This window comes from Colias philodice, chromosome 25 (assembly GCF_061535455.1).
Source record: "Colias philodice isolate Cphi_HAF_F1 chromosome 25, ilColPhil1 Martin Lab GWU primary, whole genome shotgun sequence".
Lineage (NCBI taxonomy): Eukaryota > Metazoa > Arthropoda > Insecta > Lepidoptera > Pieridae > Colias > Colias philodice.
Window position 1 is genome coordinate 7,377,342 of NC_143110.1, and position 23,574 is coordinate 7,400,915.

A 23,574-nucleotide genomic window follows, 5' to 3' on the forward strand; every position below is an offset into this window, starting at 1 on the left:
TTTCGTACAATAAAACCCTCGTGAGCAAATGAGATGATATATTATGGCCACGGATGCGAGTGATACATGAAAGGAATCTGTTTGAGTGGGTTTCTCGATTGATTGTTAGTGTTACCCGCGGGTTCGCTTGGATTTTATCTGGTTCTGGAGGTTAAATTGTGTGCCTATAAATCTACGTTGTTGTTATTAAATGTAACCTAATTACCTGATGAAATAAGATTTATGTCGCCAAGTAAAGGCGATAAGCGAATAAATACTATTATTTAGATTGAATTAGCGGAAACCTCTTCTTAAGTAGAGAGTTCTGGAAGTTAGACTGCTGCCAAATTTCATAGAAATGCATTTGGCACTTCGTTTTAGTATGAAGCTATTACAAAATTATTGAATTAAATAAACGAAGAACAAATAAGCTTGTAAAAAAAGGAACAACAAGAGTTAACTGGCCTGATTATTGGTGACCCCGAGAGTTTAAAATGTGTTTCAAGTTTTACTAAGTATATTTTTTTTATAATTTGGAAAAAATACTGGGATATTTAATATTTTCAATCTCCAAAACGCCCAATTTCAGCGTATATTTAATAGGTACATTTCAACAACACAAACATCCTGAAAAATCACTACACGAACGATTATAAAAAGGGGCATGACTAAACTAAAACATTTTCTCACAAATTACAAACGCGAGCACGAGTTGAGACACTGTTGAATAAATTAGTGAGACCCCGGGCTTCGCCCCAGGGGGCGCGTTACACTTGCCTTTTCAATAGTGATGTGCCTTTGATGTTACGTTTGAATTAGGCCTTTAAAACCTAAATTTGAACTTTAAAAACAGACTTTTAAACAGATTATGTTCGTTTGCCGCCATAATGTTTAGGACTAGCTTTGAACTTTTGATATAAAGTAGTATATAATATAGTCTATATCGTTCAAATGTGATTAAGCTTTTTCCTTTTTTAAACTTTACTTTGTCTTGAATAATACCCCAATAAATTGCGCTGTAAAAGATGCACCTATTCTCTGAATTAAGTTTTCTATGGCTGTAAATCCAAATATTTTATATTAGCTAAGATCAACATTTTCATTTTTTTATTACGAGGCGGTATTCACAAGGATTCCACTTCCGTCTTAGTTTAAAACTACATCCAAGAAATCATTGCGAGCAAACATCGACTAGCTCACTATAAAAATAATATCGATAAAAATCACACATCACTAGCAGTTGTCGACTTTTCACCTCGTCGCAAAGAAAGGTTTTGCTCGCAACAGAAATCTTGCACCACGAATATTACACGTGGATTCATACAGTTTTTCCTATTTCTGGGCCAGAAGGAGTTATTTCTTGAATTTTATAGATAGAGTATTAAATATAGTAGTAGTTTAGTACCTAAATGAACAAATGGTATATTTCAATGAAACGAAATTAATATTGGAATTAAATTGATATAATAATATTATGTAGGAACGCATGGAATAAGTAGATTTCAACAAGACGATGCAATAGAAGAAAGCAGTAGTTTTAACAAATGAAATTGCTAAGCGTTATTGTTTTTCTAAAAGATCTCGCTCTTCATAAGTTTCTAAATAACATCTATTTCATTAATTTACTGAGCAACTCTACTTCACACCTTAGTTAAAATGTTTATTATAATGAAAATTACCCAAAGTCTAGAGTAAATCCTTGCCTTTACGTTTTCTAGATTGTTCATTAATTAATACTGTAATTTGTTGACGTATCTCATCATACAATGATATTCATCATTGCTTTCGTCACGATACAGATTTACCAAACGTATGTTTCATCTAGATACGTGTATTCTATGGTAGGTGAGATTCGATAGAATCGAGTCGAATTTCAACCCTCGGATTATCCTAATTTCTATTATTCTGTAGGTAATGTTTCTATTTATATTGCGAACAACTGTTTTGGCCTTTATTTGTTGATTCTGATGATACGAATCTATTGTTTTCTGTTCCTTCCGATTTTATATTAATACTAGGTTTCCGCCCGCGGCTTCGCCCGCGCATCAATGAAAAACCCGCATAATTCCCGTTCCCGTGGGATTTTCGGGATTACGCATTTTCCCGGGATAAAAAGTAGCCTATGTCCTTTCTCGGGTATACAAATATCTCCATACCAAATTTCATGAAAATTGGTTCAGTAGTTTAGGCGTGATTGAGTAACAGACAGACAGACAGAGTTACTTTCGCATTTATAATACATATTAGTATGGATAAGGTAAACATTAGCTTACATATAAAATCGTTTGTCTTATTTCATTAATGTCATGCTATTCATTTCATAGAGTCGAAAATATACTTAATATTAGACGATGAAAAAAAGACCTCTGTGACTTACATTTAAAAAGAACCTAGGTACTTTTAAAAGTATATTTTAGTTCAAGTATATTTTTTGTCATTATAAATTATTACAATACACTTTCGTTGGATTTATGGATATATGCGAAAGGCAGATAAAAAATGATGATGTTGTTACAATAATCCATAGAAATAAGTATGACATAGAGACTAACAATTCAATAGATTCTATTCTCATTTCTTATTATTTTGGATTACAGCTAGCTCAAATCCGATTCTGATCTACTTTCTCAATAACCAATTTCAATCTAGTTTCACTTATACCTAAAGCAGATTTAATATTGAGTAATATCTATTTGATAATGCAAGTTATATAAGAGGTACAAACTTTAATCTAAATTAGATTTAGCTTCTAATCAGATATAAAACAAATCACTACATAGTATAAAACAAAGTCGCTTTCACTGTCCCTATGTCCCTATGTATTCTTAAATCTTTAAATCACCGCAACGGATTTTGATGCTGTTTTTTTATTAGATAGAGTAGAGGAAGATAGTCTTGAGGAAAGTTTTAGTAGTATATAATGGTTTGTACAAAGCGGGCGAAACCGCGCGCGGTAAGCTAGTAGTCAATATAATAAGTCACTCGAATTTTCTTACTGCGTTTATTGAAACATGGAGGGTTCTATAACGCATTCATAACCAAACACTTCACACTAATAATGGTGGGTTCAACGAGCACAAGCACGGGCACAATCATGTAAACATGTTGTTTGTGCTTGCGCCCTTATTTATTTGTTTGGACCGTAAGCGCACGGGCTACTTGCCGGGCTACTTGCCGGGCTACTTGCCAGGCTGCTTGCCACGCGTCTGAACGTACCATATGGTTTAAATATTATATAAAGTTTTGTCACTTTATTTGTTTAAAAATAACCAACCTCGTGTTTTCGTAATAAGCTGTAATTATCGGCTGAATGTTTAATAAGTTTCAATAAATATATTTTATACTAGCGGTCCGCCCCGGCTTCGCCCGTGGTACATATTTACGTTTTCTCTATATAAAAACCATCCTCGTACTTCAAGGAATATAATAGAAAAGAATTATCAAAATCGGTTCAGCCGTTCACACGTGATGCCATGACAACGCGAAACGGGTGCAGACCCGCCGCCTTTTTATAGCTCCCGCCGCGAAGCGCGTCGAACGCGGCAACTGATACACAAAAATAATCCTTATGGCTGCATGATTCTGTATTCACGCGCGATGACTTATAGCGTATTTCATGTATAACTTTGGTGTTTCTACACCGATTTACATGATTCTTTTACTATAACCTGCCCAGGAGTATGAAGAATAATTGTGCCAAATTTGGTTAAAATCCGTCGTGTAGTTTTTGTTTCTATAACGAATATACAGACAGACAGACAGACAGACAGACAGACAGACAGACAGACAGACAGACAAAAATTTTACTGATTGCATTTTTGGCATCAGTAGCGATCCCTTATCACCCCTTCATAGTTTTTTTTTAAATATATTTCATGTACAGAATTGGCTTCTCTACAGATTTATTATAAGTATAGATTTTGCGATATTTAATTAATTAATCGTTAACAAATTATACAGCTTAACACTTGAACGATTTTGTGAAATTACTGCTGTATTCCGTCATAATTCCTGCTATCAATTGTTTGTAATTTTATATAGATTATATTTTTAAAATAAAATAGGTTTGCTTGAATCGTAGTTTTTCTACGCAATCTGTATCATTGTTTACTTTAAATGCTCTGATCCTATTGGTCATGTGGGTCATATCCTGCTATCAACCATTATAATATTTTCTACAGTTTTTAACAGTTTTTGTGATTAACATCTTTCTGATACGACTTGCTGATAGCCTATTTGACAGATTTCATACATTATACGTCATTTTAACTTACAGATAACCTAAAATAATTTATACTATTCAAAAGCTGTGACCAAAAGCGTGTGTATAGATGCGACTTTTCAGCCTAAAAGAAAATCAAAAAGCAATTACCTTTACCCAAAGATTAGAGCCATCTGTATGACAAACAACGGCACTAAGCTAGTCTTTATGGCTGAATTTTTATTAATATACTGCAGCTGTCTTCTTGGATGGAAGCCAAAGCGTTTTATTAAAATCGACCTCCTGCAGAATTAATAGGGTCCCGGCATACCCACGACCGTGTTTTGTTTTATCCTTTGAATACATTTAGGAAACTTTGTAATGTAGTTTGGGTACGTAGTTCACTCGACCTTGTTTTATTTTTCGTGTAAACTTTTATAAGTACCTATTTGTGATTTGCGATTTTTATAAGATTGATGCTATTCTTAACTCGAAACTGTTTTATCCGTATTAACTTTAAAATCTCTATGAATATCCAACTATGTGTTCTTTTGTAACCACCCTAGACATTGTTAGTTTATGTCCTTAATATTAAATTACTTAAATAAAAAAAAATATTTACATTAGGAAATAATATATTTTCAAAATTCACAAATCAAAGTCGATAGATGGTAGTGTACCTATTACAAAAGCCATTTGCACAACCAAATCAAACGAAAGTAAAAAAAATACTTTGCATTTTGCACAAATAATCATAAAACTGCTCAACTCAAAATGTTAACTACTTAGAAAACACTAAAACATCGATTAACGTTCAAACTCAGTTAAAATTTTATATTCATCAAGTGTCAAATACGGTCAAAAAATACCACAAAGCTCCACCAATATCTTACGGCAAGACATTCAAAAATAAAAGCGATTTCAAAGGCCAGTCTGGAAATTGCTTCGTTGCAAACAGCATGCCCGATTGGGTTCCTAACTAGATGGCCTAGTCTGGATCTGATCGTATTGGAGAGGAAATTAAAGTGTTTCAACTTTGAGTTGGAATGTATTAAGTTATGATAAGTGGTGTGGAAAATGCGTTTCGTATCGTGGGATTGGTGTTAAATGTACCTTTAGTTAATGCGTTTTTAAATTAGTGTAGCACAATTAATAATTGTTTGAATTTGTTGAAAGTATGTCGAATTGCAAAAGCATCTATCCAATATCTCTATTTTATTGTATTTGTGGAGGAAGGAAGGTGGAATTCCTCCATCAGAAAAGGATCTTCGACCAGCCTAGTCGACTGCCCCGATGTATGATGTCAGAAAGTTTATACAATATGCTCTTTGCGCGATTCACAAACAATCACATAAACACTATACCTACTTAAATGCTTAGATTATTTTACAGCAATTTATTTTTCCAAAATCTTGATTTAGAATATTAATAAAAAATATTTAATAAACTTACCAAGTGCTAAAAACAGCACATAATACGCCGGCGATGTCATTGACCTGCCGGCCGGGGGGGCCGTGTGCCCGCATCCGTGCCACCGACCACACCATCAATACATCCACTTGTGTCACCAATACTGCTTATCTTGTCCTTTTCACTTTGAATAATTCCACTTTAAACGCACTGTTTCACTTTAAGCGCACTGTTTCACTTTTAGCGCACTTGGCAACTTCGCTGTTTATCACTTTCGATAATTCCAAATTATACGCACTCTATTACACTTTACGCGCACTTGGTTACTTTCAATTATTCGACTTTAAACGCAGTGGTTCACTTTATGCGCACTTTAACCAAACGCTTTGGCTACGAAAGGTAGAGACTTTTAGCGGCCTATTTTGAATAACACTTTACACGCACAATTTTTCACTTTAACTTTATGAACACTTTGATATTGAATTATTAAATGACTTATTTATCGATTCACAAATTGTATTAATAAGTAGTTTATTGTAGCAGCACTTGTAGATAAGTTTTATTTTTAAACTGTATTCTGGATGTATAAAAATGTTGTTACGGCCTTCCATTCATCTGAAACAAAATAAAATAAGGTAAGTCATTAAAAAAATAGTTTTTTTATCTAGATTCCAATTGTTTTTCTAAACTTTTTTACTATAAAGTAACGCAATAAAATATTGAGTTAAACTTCATTTAAATAATAACTTTTTATTCGTATTTCAATGGACATAATATCAATATTTTGCTATAATAATTCCCGTCGTTAAAAAATATCTCATCGGTTCGAATCAATATCTTCGTTTTATTACAACGCAGTAACTAAATAGGTAACGTTACCTATCTTAAAACAAAACATGAAAATATAACTAAATTGCATTGCATCTATACTACAGTACGTAACTGCGACCCCCAAAGAAAACGCGCAATGAACATACAATAATAATTATTATACCCTTTTGTGAAAGGGCGACGACCCTTGGAAAACTGCAGTTATATCACATTCATGCTTTTTTTAAAGTACACAACTACTGCCTTTATAGTTTTCCCCTTTGTGAAATATAATTCAAACATTTTAAGATAATTATACTTTCGCAAAATTAAATACGCAGTTTTATACTAGCTTTCAAAGCTAGAGAAATATTTGCTCAAAAGAGATTATTACACTTACCTCTTTTTCTCCCCTTTACCCTCTTTAAGCTTTGACTTGAAAATGATATCTACTGTGTCTAACTCATCAAATTAGTTCTCGAGATTTTAAATGAATTTATATTTAAAGTAAAACAAACAACAAAAGACCGACGCTTAGAATCTATTTATAATTTACTAGCTTTCCGCCCGCGGCTCCACCCGCGTTTTTAAAGGAAACCCGCATAGTTCCCGTTTTAGTGGGATTTTCGGGATAAAACCTATCCTATGTGTTAATCCAAGTTACCCTCTATATGTATGCTAAATTTCATTGTAATCGGTTCAGTAGTTTATGCGTGAAAACCATACATACATACATACAAACCTTTCCTCTTTATAATATTAGTATAGGAAGTATGTACCTATGTAATGAAATAATGACGTTTTCAAAAAACTTGTTAGTAAAAATGATTGCTTAGTTTTTAAGTAACATACAAAAAAAATACGAATAACAAAATAATGTATAATTAAACTTCATAATATCAACATAATATTTTTTGTTTGGAAAGTAATGTTTTTAAATCTGTTTGTACATCTTTAAATCTATCTTAACATAAGTAATTAAGTATATAGGAATATTATTCCATAGATATCATATTTATCACTATCTTATATCAGTACATTTATTTAATGTATCTTCAAAGTGATGTTCTGAATAAAAAAGAAGGGTAAATATCAACTACAGAACATTTTCAGTATTTACACAGGATAAAAACCAAATATTAACATGTTGGGCAAAGCTTACATTTAACCGAAAAATGTATGGGTTAACTTGTGTACTCAACTAGCCGTTCTTCCCAGGTTTACACATCATAAAATGAAAGTAAAATGTGTACAATTGTACATATTTTAGCCTATTTTGTTAATGGATCATGTAGCTTTCTGCCAGTAATTTTTTTTTAAAGAGACATGGATTTTTAGATTATTTTTTGAAAAACCTTCAATTAAGTACAGATAGAAATCTTTCATCTTTATAATATGTACAATTATCCACAAATATCTATCTACCTATGAATGAACAATCCTTTATCATTGCATTTTAAGAATATCAAAGTAAGCTAAAACGCAACCAAATCATGGAAGCTGTTTCTAATATTATAAATAATCTATACTTATAATAAATCTGTAGAGAGGCCAATTCTGTACATGAAATATATTTAAAAAAAAACTATGAAGGGGTGATAAGGGATCGCTACTGATGCCAAAAATGCAATCAGTAAAATTTTTGTCTGTCTGTCTGTCTGTCTGTCTGTCTGTCTGTCTGTATATTCGTTATAGAAACAAAAACTACCCGACGGATTTTAACCAAATTGGGCACAATTATTCTTCATACTCCTGGGCAGGTTATAGTAAAAGAATCATGTAAATCGGTGTAGAAACACCAAAGTTATACATGAAATACGCTATAAGTCATCGCGCGTGAATACAGAATCATGCAGCCATAAAGGCTTCGTCAGACAGGACGCGTACTTAGCGCGCGTCAGAGCGTTAAGTTGACGCCGCGATATGACGCTAAGATGTGTTCTACTACCATCGTAGAATACCGTCAAACAGAGCGCCGGCGCTAGCAGTACGCAACGCTCTGTCGCGGCGTTAGGACGCTTTAACGTCGGGTGTTGTATTTTTTTACAAATTTTATTTTAGCGTCGGAGTTAATAGGCGTAAAATAATAATAAAATACTGCATAATGACCGAAAATTTGATAGAATTGGTTAGAAAATATCCATGCTTATATAATACGAAGGATAGTTCATATAAACTATAAAGATATATCAATGAAGGCAAAATTGTGGGCACAAATCGGAGAAGAAATTAATGAAACTGGTAAGTAAAAAATTCTTCCGACTCCGGAGTTAATATCGCTGTACCTTGTTTTGTTCGTAAGTAATAATTATGTAAACAACATGCAGCTTTAATAATATCAATTGCTGTGTCCTAACGCGCGCTAAAGCGTTCTGTTTGACGAAGCCTCGCGCGACGTTAAAACAGGACGCTGTAGCGCTACTACGCAGCGCTAAAATACGCGTCCTATCTGACAAAGCCTTAAGGATTATTTTTGTGTATCAGTTGCCGCGTTCGACGCGCTTCACGGCGGGAGCTATAAAAAGGCGGCGGATCTGCACCCGTTTCGCGTTGTCATGGCATCACGTGTGAACGGCTGAACCGATTTCGATAATTATTTTCTATTATATTCCTTGAAGTACGAGGATGGTTTTTATGTAGATAAAACGTAAATATGTACCACGGGCGAAGCCGGGGCGGACCGCTAGTATATAATAAACAAATACATAGGTACTATTCTAATAGTATTTTATTGCTACCAAAAAGACCTGCATTAGATCTCATATCTTCCAAGTATAGAAAGCTATCTGTTATATTTTTATTACATACAATAGAATAAGGAATGGAAAATGGAATTTTTCAGAAAATAGTAAAAGCCCCTATATTTCCAATAGCTATCTATAGCCGCCATCATTCGCAGACATGTAATTACTATAAAATAGGTCTTTTCCAGGTTTCTAAAAATAAAAATAAAACATTTTCTAATGTTTTCTTTCGATTGAAGTCTTAGATAAGTCTGAAGCACCTGAAGCTATAGATTCGAAAATAATACTTACTGGAGAACAACTAATTACTTTTGGATTCTTAAAAGGAATAGAAAAAACTATGATGCGGGTCTTTGTGCTTGTGATTTAAGACGGAATGTGGGTAAGATACAGCATTCCTATCTATTTTTACACCACTAAGGAGACAAAGAATTTAATAATAAGGCTTTGTGGAAGTACTATTTGACTACTGGGCATCGGTTAATTTAACGTCGCTACCAAATTTATTCAAATTTCGGTTGAACTGTGTCAATAATTTTTTATTAAGAGGTCAGAACGAAGACTTCTTACGAATTTATAAAAGTTGTATAGTTTTGTTAATTTTTCAAATATTTTAATAGTTATTAGGCTAATCCAGGTTCGGTCGTTATTGAATTCTAAATTGTTATAACACGATAGGTATTTATAACGAATTTTTTACCTGAAATTTTTATATTTATTTGATTCTATTGAATTATAAATTGTATAACTAAAAATATTCTTCGTTTTTACGATTATAATGAACTTACTTTGCTCCCGCGGTTTCGACCGCATTATCTATAACTTGACTGTAGTTTTTCTTTTTTTTGGGTTGTTTACTTCAGAAATTACAACTGGTGAACCGATTTTGATAATTGTCTGATGCTTGCCATATTGTCCTATTTAAATTTATAGTTCTGACGATTTGAAGGCGGTTTTTAGTTATTTATTAATTTGTTAGATTGTTAGGACATGAATTATTTCGTTTCTTCCAGTAATTTACAATCGATTTCCATGGATTTAACACTCTTCTTCTTACAGATAATCTTGTCTAACTCATTTATATACAGTGACAGTGATGGAGATACTGCCTAATGGCTACTTCACGTTAATAGCACACTTTATTAGCAGTGTGTTCCTTTATTATGTTTGCAGATGTGGGTTTATTAATTATTTATTAATAATTATCTGTATTAATAAAGATGAGACTAATTTCTCTTGGTTACGATGGTAAAGGTGGCTTCTATCAGAGAAGTTCTAACTTTTCGATTAGGTTTCACCTTGTCATCATAATTTTTTTAAGTTTTCGATTTTTTCAGAAAAAGATACAACGAATTTGTAACAAAATTTGACGCATTTTGCATGTTGTTTATTACAATTTTCTGTTGGAATTAATATCGTTTCGTCATCGAAATTCCACATCTGAATATTATGAAACTGAAACTTTTAATTATTCAATTAAACATCTTTTAGAAGCACTTTTGAATCGTCATAACATAGTTCTACCATTTACCGCTGATGTTTATGGACCAAATCCTTAGCTGTATTTAGAAGGCAGAAACACTGCAGTAAAAAAAATAATATAAGCTTATAATAATGACCACTATCTCTTAGTTAGTTTATTATAATATCTGTAGATAGGTCTACTATTAAAAACAATGAATTCCTACTTCATATAATGTACATTATAAATTTTCTTTCCTCTATTTTCCGTTGAGCTATTATGTTCCGCTTTTTGGGGCGGGACCAAAAGCAACTAATCAAAGATCGTACAGCCGTTCTCGGGTTATAAATGGTCAAACTATTATATTTTTTCTCGTTTTCCTGTATGATTTAACGGGAGTGTGAAAATGTACGTGTAAAATCTATACGATTTGATTAAAAAGAGAAATTGAAAAAAATCTTTATATTTAGTGAATTAAAACATATTTTTCATCTGAGACAATTAAACACAGTTGTTTGTGTACACATTGATTAGTAATACGTAAATTATAAAATTCTTTGAATTAGATTATCTAAATCTAACATTTTTATTAAACATATAGGCACAGATTAGATATTAGATATAGGTACTTACTTAAATACACAAAATCACATAGAAGAACATTATCGAAACAGCCAACATTCAAAAATATTCCACAACTAATAAAATTATACAGAGCCATATATTTTTAAAACATTTTTCTAAACGTAGCCGACTGAAACACGTTTAGACATAATGGCCTCTTCACACGAGTGCTGTCTGTCTAATGGTACACTTTATTAGTTAATCACAAGACATTTTTATTGAATATAATATTTTGTGAGCATCTTTATCTTAATGAAACTTTATTGGCTATTCAGTTGAGATCAAAGAGGTAGTTGTTATGAAGAAGACTTACAATTTTATGTTCGTGTTTTGTTTTCATATTATCACTACATAGTATAAAACAAAGCCGCTTTCTCTGTCCCTATTTCCCTATATCCCTTTGTATGCTTAAATCTTTAAAACTACGCAACGGATTTTGATGCGGTTTTTTTTAATAGATAGAGTGATTCAAGAGGAAGGTTTTAGTATATAATTTATTAGGTTTTAGACAAAGCGGGCGAAGCCGCGGGCGGTAAGCTAGTTAGATATAAATAACATTTGCTTAACTAAGAAATTAAATGGACACAGTTAGTTAAGTAATTATAGTTAATTTACCTTGAAAAGTACGAGAGCTTATTTAATATTTAATTTAAAATTTTGGTTTATACCAGAATTATTTAACAAGTTAGCTATGTGTATCTAGAGGTAAAGTATGAAATAATTTTTCTATCTATAAAGTACCTAATAAAATATAAATATAATACTCAATATTATATAATATTTTATCATTAAATAGATAATAAAATATATAATATTGAGCATTGTAAAATCATCCATTACAAAAAAATTTCACAAATCAATCTTCTATAGGCAGTCATTCTTACCCTAAAATCTATAACTACATTTTCAAGACCTAGAAACAAATCATAGTCCAGGGTCTAAAATATAGATTATACTTATTAAATAGGTACGTTTATACTACGATTAGGTATACTACGATTATACTACGTTTATACTACGATTATACTACGATTATACTACGTATAAAATTAATACTACAACTAATCTACAAAGAATTCCCAAAACCCAATGTGGTTAGCTAAAATTGCTATATTCCACCAGTCCATTCACCAACTAAATCAAGAGACGGCATTTCGAGCTAAAATCCTATTTAATTTATTGAAATTTCAATTAAGTTAGAGTGTTAACTCGAGTGGCATGTTTTCTTTGATCGTTTAATTACACTCCATTACTTTGAATTAATTTTAATATAGTTGAAACGGTTTTAATCTATAGCTATACTAATATTATGATGCTGCAGAGTTTGTTTGCTTGCTTGAACGCCCTAATCTCGGGAACTACTGGTCTGATTTGAAAAATTATTTCAGTGTTAACTTGCCCATTTATCGAGTAAGGCTGTTGGCTATATATCATCACGCTAAGACTAAAAGGAGTTGAGCACTGCAGGTAAAACAACGAGGCACAGCTAGTTTAACTACATTTCCAGGTAGTTTCACTTAATTTATGAAGGTACGGTGTTTTGTAATTTTTATGACCATCTTTTTTTCAAATTTACCAAATATTTTTCCCGTTCCCGTGGGATTTTCGGGATAAAACCTATAATATGCGATAATCCAAGTTACCCTCTATATGTGTGCTAAATTTCATTGTAATCGGTTCAGTAGTATTTGCGTGAAAGAGTAACAAACATACACACATACACATACATCCATCCTCGCAAACTTTTGCATTTATAATATTAGTATCATGGCGTCTTTTTCTCTTAAAATACAATAAAAACGCATAAAGAAGTCCATGGGCTTGAATTAATTTGAATACCTATGTATTTCATTTTATCCTCAAGAAAAGAAAAACATTATTATGAGAATTTTCCTTGAATTGTGTTTTATAATAGTCTATGTCAAGCAATAGTTGAGTAATGAGAGATTATCTGCTTTTTATTCCTAGCTAAATGAAAAGATATCTTCACCTCATACAAATGAGGTACATTTTTAATTGACACGCTTTTAAATAGATGAAATCCATTCACCATTTTAGAAACTACAGTTCTCTTATTTTACAATATTTATAAATAAATCTGGGTTAAAACGAAAGTGTGAATTTTTTTGAATTATTTCAAAAGATGAAAAATGAATTCACATTTAGTTAAGTCTTAGTAAAGTTAGGCGAGGTGTTTTTAATGATCATTTTTAAAGAAAATTCATTATAAAATGGTGTTTTGTTTAAATCAAAAGCATGAATATCATTTTCTTTCGTTCTCTCATTTGTGAAAGACAGTAATTACTATTAATTATTTCGAATAATTATTCTTTATTCTAAAATTCTCACTTTAATTAAGAAACCTTAAAAAATTTTTCTTTAAAATAATTTATTACTCACAATACTGTGTATGAACCAAAAATTATGAGACCTTTAAAACTATACCTACAGTGATATTGAATTAAAATCTTATAACACTAATTAATTTTCTACAAAAGCTATATTTCTTTTATATACAGGGTGTCCCACTATTTGTATACTAAGCGCGAAGGGACTTGTAGTTTTGCATACACTGATCACGTAAAAAATACTTAAACAACAAAATTACGTCGAATTTTTTTGCTAAATTTTTCCTGAAAATCCATGTTTTCTTCTCTAGCTTCGCGCAGCCGGCATGTACCGCTTCGCTAATGTGAGCATTTTGTCTATGAAAACATAATCTTAAACGATAGCTCACGTGCTGGTGGCAAAGTTGGGCGGGTTGCTTGTAATGGGTGCACACATAGAGTTTTAAGAATTCATATATTTGAAAAAAAAATATGCGTCTGGAATTTTATAAGTATTTTTTACGAACTCAGCGTATTCAAAACTATAACCTCCTTGGAGAGTATACCAACAGTGGGACACCCTGTATAATTAAGTTAAAAAAATTCGAAGGAATAACATAACCTAAATGCGATAAAAATGTTATAAAGTAGTGATGGATATATAGTTTTATATGAATACACATTTTCCTAAGGCCGCGAGTATACTTGGTTATATATTTTAGATATTTTTATATCATTTTTAAAAATTAAATTCACGATTGCGCGAAAATATGTACATGTAAATAGTATGTACGCCATTTCAATTTAGCATTACTGTAAATGGCATTTTACTAACTATAGACTATTTTTTTATTTTTATTGTCGATAGGGAGCGCTTGAACACAGTCTCGCCTGATGATAAGCTGAGATGTGGTCTAAGATGGTACGCGCTTCCCTAGAAGGTCCTGTTCACTCTACGCTGTAAGACCATAATTAATGTTAATAATTAATGTTCTAAAACCCATCTGGCATATATTTCGATATTTGTTTTTCATTTCTTCTTGTACAAACTGACAGAGTAATATAAAATAACAACTAAACCTACTTAGGAAGTCGTATAAAATTTTGTTAAACAAAAAGTAGCATACAACCGCGTCCTAACACAAAATCGGCTTTTTGTATTCATAGACGAGACCGCCTTAGATAAAACTATTTTAGTCGTCTACTTGAAAGGTTGAAAGTTTTGTTATGAATAAAATTTTCGGCCGGTCTTCAGCAATTTTAATATCGAATGAGCTTATTGGAAAAGTTTTTGCTCCAATTTGTTTTTGATTAAGAGGAATTTCGCAAAACGACGATAAAATTCACGTCCGAACAAGGTAAGCCAATATTTTTATGCCTTTTTAGGGTTCCGTAGCCAAAATGGCAAAAACGGAACCCTTATAGTTTCGTCATGTCCGTCTGTCCGTCTGTCCGTCTGTCCGTCTGTCACAGCCGATTTACTCGGAAACTATAAGTACTACAGTGATGAAATTTGATGGGAATATGTGTTGTATGAACCGCTACAAAAATATGACACTAAATAGTAAAAAAAAGAATTGGGGGTGGGGCCCCCCATACATGTAACTGAGGGATGAAATTTTTTTTTCGATGTACATACCCGTGTGGGGTATCAATGGAAAGGTCTTTTAAAATGATATAAAGTTTTCTAAAAAACATTTTTCTTAAAGTGAACGGTTTTTGAGATATCAGCTCTCAAAGTCGTAAAAAGTATGTCCCCCCCCCTCTATTTTTATAACTACGGGGTATAAAATTCTAAAAAAAATAGAGGTGATGCATGCTAATTAACTCTTTCAACGATTTTTGGTTTGATCAAAGTATCTCTTATAGTTTTTGAGATAGGTTGATTTAACTGTAATTTATTATATTTGCTGCTACGGAACCCTTTGTGCGCGAGCCCGACTCGCACTTGGCCGGTTTTATTTATTGTAATACTGCCGAATTGTATTAATTGGCTTTGTTTACAATTTCAGGAAATCCAGAAGAAAAGAATGACAATTTTAAATTTTGTAATATTTTTTTTTAAGAATAGGTATGTAACAACAAAAGTAAATGCAGTAGGCAGATCCACACATAGCGACGACAATAATTATTATAGAGAAGAGATAGATAATACCGTCTGTATTTCTTCAAAAGGTGGATCTACACAGAGCGAGCAACCTCTCGAAGCAATTGTTGCGCGATGTAGCTCGATCTAAATGGACATGGCTCGGCTGAATAGCGTTTGCTGCCTTTACCTCGGCCAAACAACATCCACACTGACCGAGCTGCTTCGCGCAGTAATTGCTTCGCGAGGCTGCTCACTATGTGAAGATCCGCCTTATGAAGAAATACAGATTAATGACAAAATACAGATGGCACTATCTCTGCTCTATAAATATAAAATTCTCTTGTCACAATGTTAGTTACCATACTCTTCCAAACGGCTGGACTGATTGTCATGAAATCTCGAGAGTAACACGTTCTGTGTTTACCGGGACAGCTAGTCAATCATACGAATCCATGAAGTGTACGTCATAGAAATTGTCGATTCGGGCATTCTGCCAACACCGATGTACCGTTAAAATTAAAAATATTATGACTGGAATAACAATTATGCCAAACGTAGATTAAGAGAGTGAGAGATATAGAATTTTTCGTTTATTTGGCTCATACAAAGGTATGTATTAAAATAATATAATACATACCATTGTATGAGCCAAATAAACGAAAAATATAATGCATGGTAGAGCAATATTGCTCATAGTATATTAATTATTTTCAAGTAATTTGACGCCAATGATGTCGATGATAAAAAAGTGCTAATCACACAGTGTCTTCAAACGTATAAAATATATAAAAATTACGTCAATTAAGAACTACAAATACAAAAATCATTTGAAAGTCTGTTTATATCTATATATCTATATATCTATATACCTAAATATTTATTATTTAATAAGTTTAGAGCTTCACGCTGCAAACGTCAAACGGAACCTAAAAGGAGATCTGTATGTCAAAGCAGAAGGTTTCTTATAGGATATTGCTTTTCAATATACACTACAATATGAACGAATATTTCAATTGTTGTATCTATCGTAAATTTCATTGCTATAGTGATATATTAAACAATGACCTGTTTGATAGTCATTGCCCCTGTTGTTATCGTTTTCTCATCAATAAAAAATAATCCTATATTAAAACAAAACTTGATAATTAAAAAACTTCGTTTACAAATTGGCATTCCATTCTCCAAAACATTCGAATGATATAGAGTTGATAATACCGCCCTAAAAATAAAAGCTCAAAAACGCTGACCTAATAATCCCACTAGCGCCGGTCCATTGGTTTCCAATCAATTATTTGAATACTTAAATCCGTCGATGCGTTTCATTCGGCACATGAACCTTTACACTGGCGGTTCGCCAAGCCGGCATTCCATCGTCTAGACGGTAATAACAGCTCATTATATTTCGTCATGATTATAATTGTTACGTTTCATTGAAAATTGCCTATAATATTTTTATGTACATACTATCAAGTAGGAACTCGTAAACTATTTTTATACCAAGTAAAAATGGGTTCCTGGAAGAATAAAGTATGTAATAAAATAATAAGAAATGACGTTAATATTTTTTTCTTTTGTATACTTTTATGATAAAATCAATGAAGTAAAGAAATAAAATAATAATGGGGAATACCTCAGAAAATACATACCTACCGGTCAGATCGTTATATCTCAGAAACTACTGGTCAGATCGTAATAAAGTTTTTAAGGAATAAGTCATTTCATTGAATAATTATACCAAAAAGTAAATAATAACAAAAATATTCCCGCCACTTCTGAATTAATACCGCTCTCAATCTAAAATATCGATTTTATATTTTACTGTTTCATATTTAAAATGATGACCACATTAAAAGACATCTGGACGGTTTATTTCCAAATCGCCAGCCTCTGATGTCACTATCCATTGCTATATTCCATCAATATAAGAAATTCATCAATTTTCAATGAATTTACAGACTTGAATAGAGCAAGAATACTGTATTGCACGCCTCATAAGCGAAGCGTTGAGGTGGGTACTACTGTCACTTCGCGCAAAACATCTGATTTTTCAAACTTAAAATGTCTTTATGTATCATACATTGCACTTGTAAGATAATACATACACACACATATTAAGAAAAAACACTATTTTTAACGTTCATGATATTTTTGATGTCATTTTTGTTATTTAAACTAGTTAAAAAACAGTTTAAAAAAGTTCTGTCTTGGACGTCCGTGTGTCTGTATGTGCGGATCCTTTTTCTTGTTAACACGATAGCGACCGAAATACTTTACTAATCGAGTCTTTTTTTTTCTCTTACGCTTGAGTATGCTCAGGAATAGAACCCTTTCATTTTTCAGGGTCTGATTCGATGTGGTTTAATTGTTATTAAATAAACAAAAATAATAATTAATAAATATTTATTTAAAAAAAATTATGAGGCGTGCACTTTTGGATTTTCCAAATTATTTTTTAGATAGAAACTGCTTTTCGAAAGGAAGCACTTGGTTGCTATTTGTTTGCTTACTTATAAATAAAATTGAAAGAATGAGTTTGAGTTTAGTTTTTAAATTACTCGTCGAATTTGTTAAAAATTAGAGGCAAAAAAAGTGTAGACCATAAATAATTTATGATAATGATTCTAAATATTCTTTCTTTTTAAATATTAACCAGAGAATTTGTAAATTCGTTTAAAATACAGTTAAAAGTCACTCTGACACAAACACAGCTGATTCTACACAGAACCTAAAAGCTAACAAAAACATTTTCAGCAAAGTCCTACACTTTGTTAAATCGTGGTAAATTCAGTGTTTAGGCAACACTTGCCAAGCTAAACAACTCATCTGAGTACTACAAAACATCATTAATATCCGTCTAGACGAGAAATTTGTAAATATAGGCCAAGTACAAGATACTCATTTATTGTTCGAGAATTTTCAGTTTTTATTTGCAAGAATAAACTAATATTATAAAGTGAATTTTAGAATATTCTCTTCAAAATGTATTCTTTCTTTTCAACCGACTTCAAAAAAAAATATAAAAAAACCGACTTTAAAAACGGAAAAGTAAAAGTTTTTTTAACGTAGTTATTTTTATTCTTTAAATATCTTTTAGTACAACTTTTATTCAAAATTACGTGACCGATTTGAAAAATATTTTTTCCATGCGAACGCTGACTCTTTCCCGAGTAACACAGGTTAAATTTTTTATCCAATCTAACTGAGGCAAAACCGGGAGAAGCGCCTAGTAATATATAGATTTTGGTTATTTGAAACGGTAGTTTTGAAATTTAAATATTGTAATGGTGAAATTAAAAAATTATGATAATTCTTTCACCAGCAGGAAGGTCCTAGGTTTACTTTATTCTGCAGAGAGCCAACTAGAGCCGAGTCGAGATGACTGTTCTCTATTATTATGAATGTGAAAATAACTGTTTGTTTGTTTGTTTATCACGCTGTCACACCAGAAGTGCTGCTCTCATTTCTATCAAATTAAATATAGAATGACATAGCTTTGGAGAGAGCTATTTGCCGCGAAAACAAAATTTGAAAGGAGACAATTAGGCTGCACTGTGGAAACTTCCTCGGTATTACGCGAAAAATAACGCGAAAAATAATAAGTAGTAACTAATATTATAAATTATTGTTTATTATAATAGAAATAAAGGTGATACAATGTTTGTTGGTATTTATAGGAACAGCTGAGGCGTGTTGGTTTATATTTTTAAATGAGCTTTATAGGATAAGAAAACAGAAAAACGCATACGCGAAAAATCACGTTGGCATGTTTAGGAAAGTGATTCCTGTATAGATAAAGAAGACCTTGTACTACATACTATTTAGCATAAATGAAAGTAATGTGATGAAATAGAGACTTACAATTTAGAATATGAATTAGGTGATTGAATCCGTAAGAATTAAGTTTTTTTTTTCAGTTTTTTGATAGATATTATCTAGAGACAAAAACAAAACATCATATCAATTGAATTATTTTAAATGTTCACCTATTATGTAGCTAATCTGACGATTTTTAATACAAATAAAGAAAATATTAATAAAAAATTGGTTGTCTGTAAAGTCGGTTTACTGACGATAGTTGAACGTGACAACGTCCGATTGTGCTTCTTTGTCGCTCGTTCCGCGCTCTCGCTTGCACTTCAAGTCTTTACATGGAACGCCTTAGAGCGAGGTAACGCCGCATGAGTCATGTTTTTTCGTGCGTGCAGCCGGCTCTATCGAATTATAAGACGTTGTCACGTCAAAATACATTATTTTTGTGTTTTTGAATTTTCTAAAGTAGCTACGTATTATAAACCATTTCATCATAATCTATACACATCACATGTATCACTCATCCTATTTAATATTACATTTTCATCCATTCAAATTGAATACAAACAAAAACATAAGCGTAATGCAGACGTGCGTAACAAAATTGTAGCGCGGGCACGGAACGTGTGTGCGCAGGTTAATGCCGCCATTTTCCCTGCTTTATGGCGGCGACTTTTTCTCTATGACAGTTGTTACGAAATCCTGCAGGATCGTGGGGTGAATACACGCTGGGATCATACTTTTATTGCGTATTTGTAGTTTGTAGAACGGTAATATAGCTTGGTGGAATATTCACGGACAAAAAACTATTTTAGATAAGTGAAAAGATATACCATAAAATGAGCAAATAATATAATATTTTGCAACAGCATTGCTCTGACTTCTGAAATAGATTATACAGGACGTAAGCAGTATATAGTGCCTTCCCTTATAATATTCAAATACATAATAGTATTTGATAGGTACCTACATAACACAATTTCAAATAACTAATTATTACTTATTACTAACAGAAGACAGGAAAGAACGTAAATTACTAGGATATCTATCGTGAATGTGTGTGTGAATACGCGAATGTGTGTTTGTGTGTGACCAAAATGATCTAGAAGTATTTCTTTAATCCCTATCATTTACTCATTTGCACAACAACAAAAGGAAAATAAATATACAAAAGGGAATCAGCAAGAATATCACATTTTCGAGTTAACTCCGACACTCCAAGATATCTGAAGGAATGAAATATTAAAATATAAAACACTCTTATACAGTCGTTACGAACTCTGCTAACTTTGACCCAATCCTTTATGATACACACTGCTAGAGAGAATGACGAACAAGTTTATTTGTAATTTATTTAAATATTTTGCGTTGTTTAAATTATATACTAAACCTTTTTGGAGAATCACACTAAAAGTGAAAACAGAATTATAATCTAGTAACTTTGAGTTACTCGCGTTCAATAACACAAACAGACACACGTGTTGGAAAACTTGTTTTATAAAAATACTAGCGGTCCGCCCAGGCTTTACCCGTGGTACATGTTTACGTTTTCTCCCCATAAGAACTAACCTCGTACTTCGGTTTAGCTAATCAAAACGGAATGAATAAAAAATCGGTTGCATTATTTTAAAGATGCATACTTATGGATATAGGGACAGAGAAAGAGACTTTGGTTTTATACTATAGGTATGTAGTGATAATGCGTGCGTGCGTCATCACTATTAAGAGATAGACAACTTTATGAATAAATTTTTGAGTATGTACCTATAGAAATTAGAAAGCCCAAGAAAAAATTAAAAGCGAAATTCACTAATTATATTATTCAAACAGTTTACACGTGTATCACATTCAAATAAGGATCTTCGTTCACAAAACGGAGATTACTTCGAGTATATTTTTTTATTTAAAACTTTCAAAGCAAGGATAATGAAATGTTTTACAAAGGTTTCGCTGTCGGCGATCAAATGACACCAACTTGAGTTAGAGCTGATTTAATGAATTAAACGATGTTTTAATTAAACGGCTGTTAACTGGGATAAGGAAGTTTAAATATGAAACCTCAATAACGTGACGTAATATAATTTGTAAGGTATTTTAATAATATAGTACCTAATACTGCAGTACAAAATCGAATGTAACAATTTATAATATTAGTAATGAAAGTGTTCAGAGATCGACCTCGATGTTAAAATGCTTCTTATGCTAGGTTGACTGAAATATTATGTGACAAAGTGTCTTTAAATTGAAAAATTGAATATTTCTATCGATTAGTATATTATGTTAAGCAGTGATTCTTTCAATTATTATTAGTCAAAAATAGATCAGTATTTAAATTAAATGTTATGTTAAAACTGTTGTTTCCATTTAAAACGCCGATTAACAGTTTGGTTAAATCGAATCTTAGTTAATTTGGAGTTATCCATTGTTTGACACGATGTTATATTTCTTAACTGGAAGAGTTGTGAAGTCATTATTTTGTTTGTGAAGTTAATACAAGACTTTGCGCTTGGTTTCATTCACAAGATTCAATTGTTTTTTAAGATTTTTGGTAATTAATAAGGCAGGATAATATAACTACCTAGTCTTTTAAACAAATTTAATTAATAATTTATATTTTCACTTCTTTAATATTTTCTTAATTATTAATCTGCTATAGGTATACATCGAAGATATTCCTTTGTCACCGGTCACGTATATTGGCCAAAAAGATACTAAACCGATTTACAGATATATATCTGTAATATTATAATATACTAGCGGTCCGCCCCGGCTTCGCCCGTGGTACATATTTACGTTTTATCTACATAAAAACCATCCTCGTACTTCAAGGAATATAATAAAAAAAGAATTATCGAAATCGGTTCAGCCGTTCTCGAGTTATGCGCTTACCAACACATTTTGCGATTCATTTTTATATATAAGACTAGCGGTCCGCCCCGGCTTCGCCCGTGGTACATGTTTACGTTTTCTCTACGTAAGAACCATCCTCGTACTTCAAGGAATATAATAAAAAAAGAATTATCGAAATCGGTTCAGCCGTTCTCGAGTTATTCGCTTACCAACACATTTTGGGATTCATTTTTATATTATAAGATGAAATAAACCCGCGGCATAAAACAACACAATCAATTTAATGAAATTCAATATTCATTATTAATACTGCGCTTCAAACTCAACATTGTAATAAACAAAGTTAAATTTAAATCTAATATTCGAATAAATAACTACAGCGTGAAATTCCCCGTCATTTTGAAGTAATTACTATGATTATGAAACTGTGAAATAGTCATGCGATTTGTATGAATATCGAAATAGATATCCATTTTACGGGCAAGTTGGTTAACTGGGCATTATTAAGGGGGCGCATAAAGCAAAATAACCAATCTTCTATTAGATGATACGTGTAATATGCAAGACCAAATCTAAAAAATAAAATATATATCAAACTAGATGATATGTTCAACGATTCTGTTTAATCAAAAACATAAAATATTAAAATTTACTCGATAAAAAAAAAATCACCAAGTTAGCTCTAATTTTCACACTTTTACGTTTTCTACTTGACATGGTAATACTTATTATGATTTTTTTTTCATAAACAATTATATTAAAACATTTGCAAGATATTTGTCAGAGCATTTTGTGTAATTACTTTTAGTTTTGGTTTTATCTGCGATAAACCACTTTTGGCGCTCTTTTTTTCTCGAGATAAACGTTTGATTTTGTCACGATGATTGTGAGTGGTAGTTAAAAAAAACAGGAACTTAACCTAATCCACCCCAACAAACTTATCCAAACCAACGACTATGCACTATGAAAACACTTCAGTTCCTTATTAACCTACCTATTATTACTTTGCCCAAAATAGACTGGTAATTATACGTAATGACCGGGAAAAGCGATTAATCATGCTATTTTAATCACATAGCCCAATCGAATAGGGCATTATGAATACAGACCGGCCATTATTAATAGTGGCCGGACTTATCAAATTGCCCGTAACATCCATATGCTATATCATTATAATGAATCCTATTATACATTCTATACTAAGCCGTTGAATTATTTCATTATGATTTTATTATTTATAATAATAATATAAAGCTGTTTGTTTTTTT

The 23,574-nt window shown here is 31.9% G+C and overlaps 3 protein-coding genes across 4 annotated transcripts in view; 1 reads left to right on the forward strand and 2 right to left on the reverse strand.

The window, feature by feature from the left end:
• The window catches only part of LOC149477498 (uncharacterized), a 42,626-nt gene extending 36,426 nt beyond the window's left edge, over nucleotides 1-6,200 (reverse strand). Inside the window, exon 1 of the mRNA XM_089711064.1 lies at nucleotides 5,633-6,200. Coding sequence (XP_089567190.1) covers nucleotides 5,633-5,672 — 40 coding nt within the window. The 5' untranslated portion in view covers nucleotides 5,673-6,200. The remainder of the gene's footprint in view (nucleotides 1-5,632) is intronic.
• The window catches only part of LOC149477485 (myrosinase 1-like), a 305,300-nt gene that overhangs the window by 266,342 nt on the left and 15,384 nt on the right, over nucleotides 1-23,574 (forward strand). The gene's annotated exons all lie outside the window — the stretch shown is intronic.
• LOC149477496 (uncharacterized) overlaps nucleotides 1-23,574 on the reverse strand; it is a 202,496-nt gene that overhangs the window by 87,755 nt on the left and 91,167 nt on the right. The window lies entirely within an intron of this gene.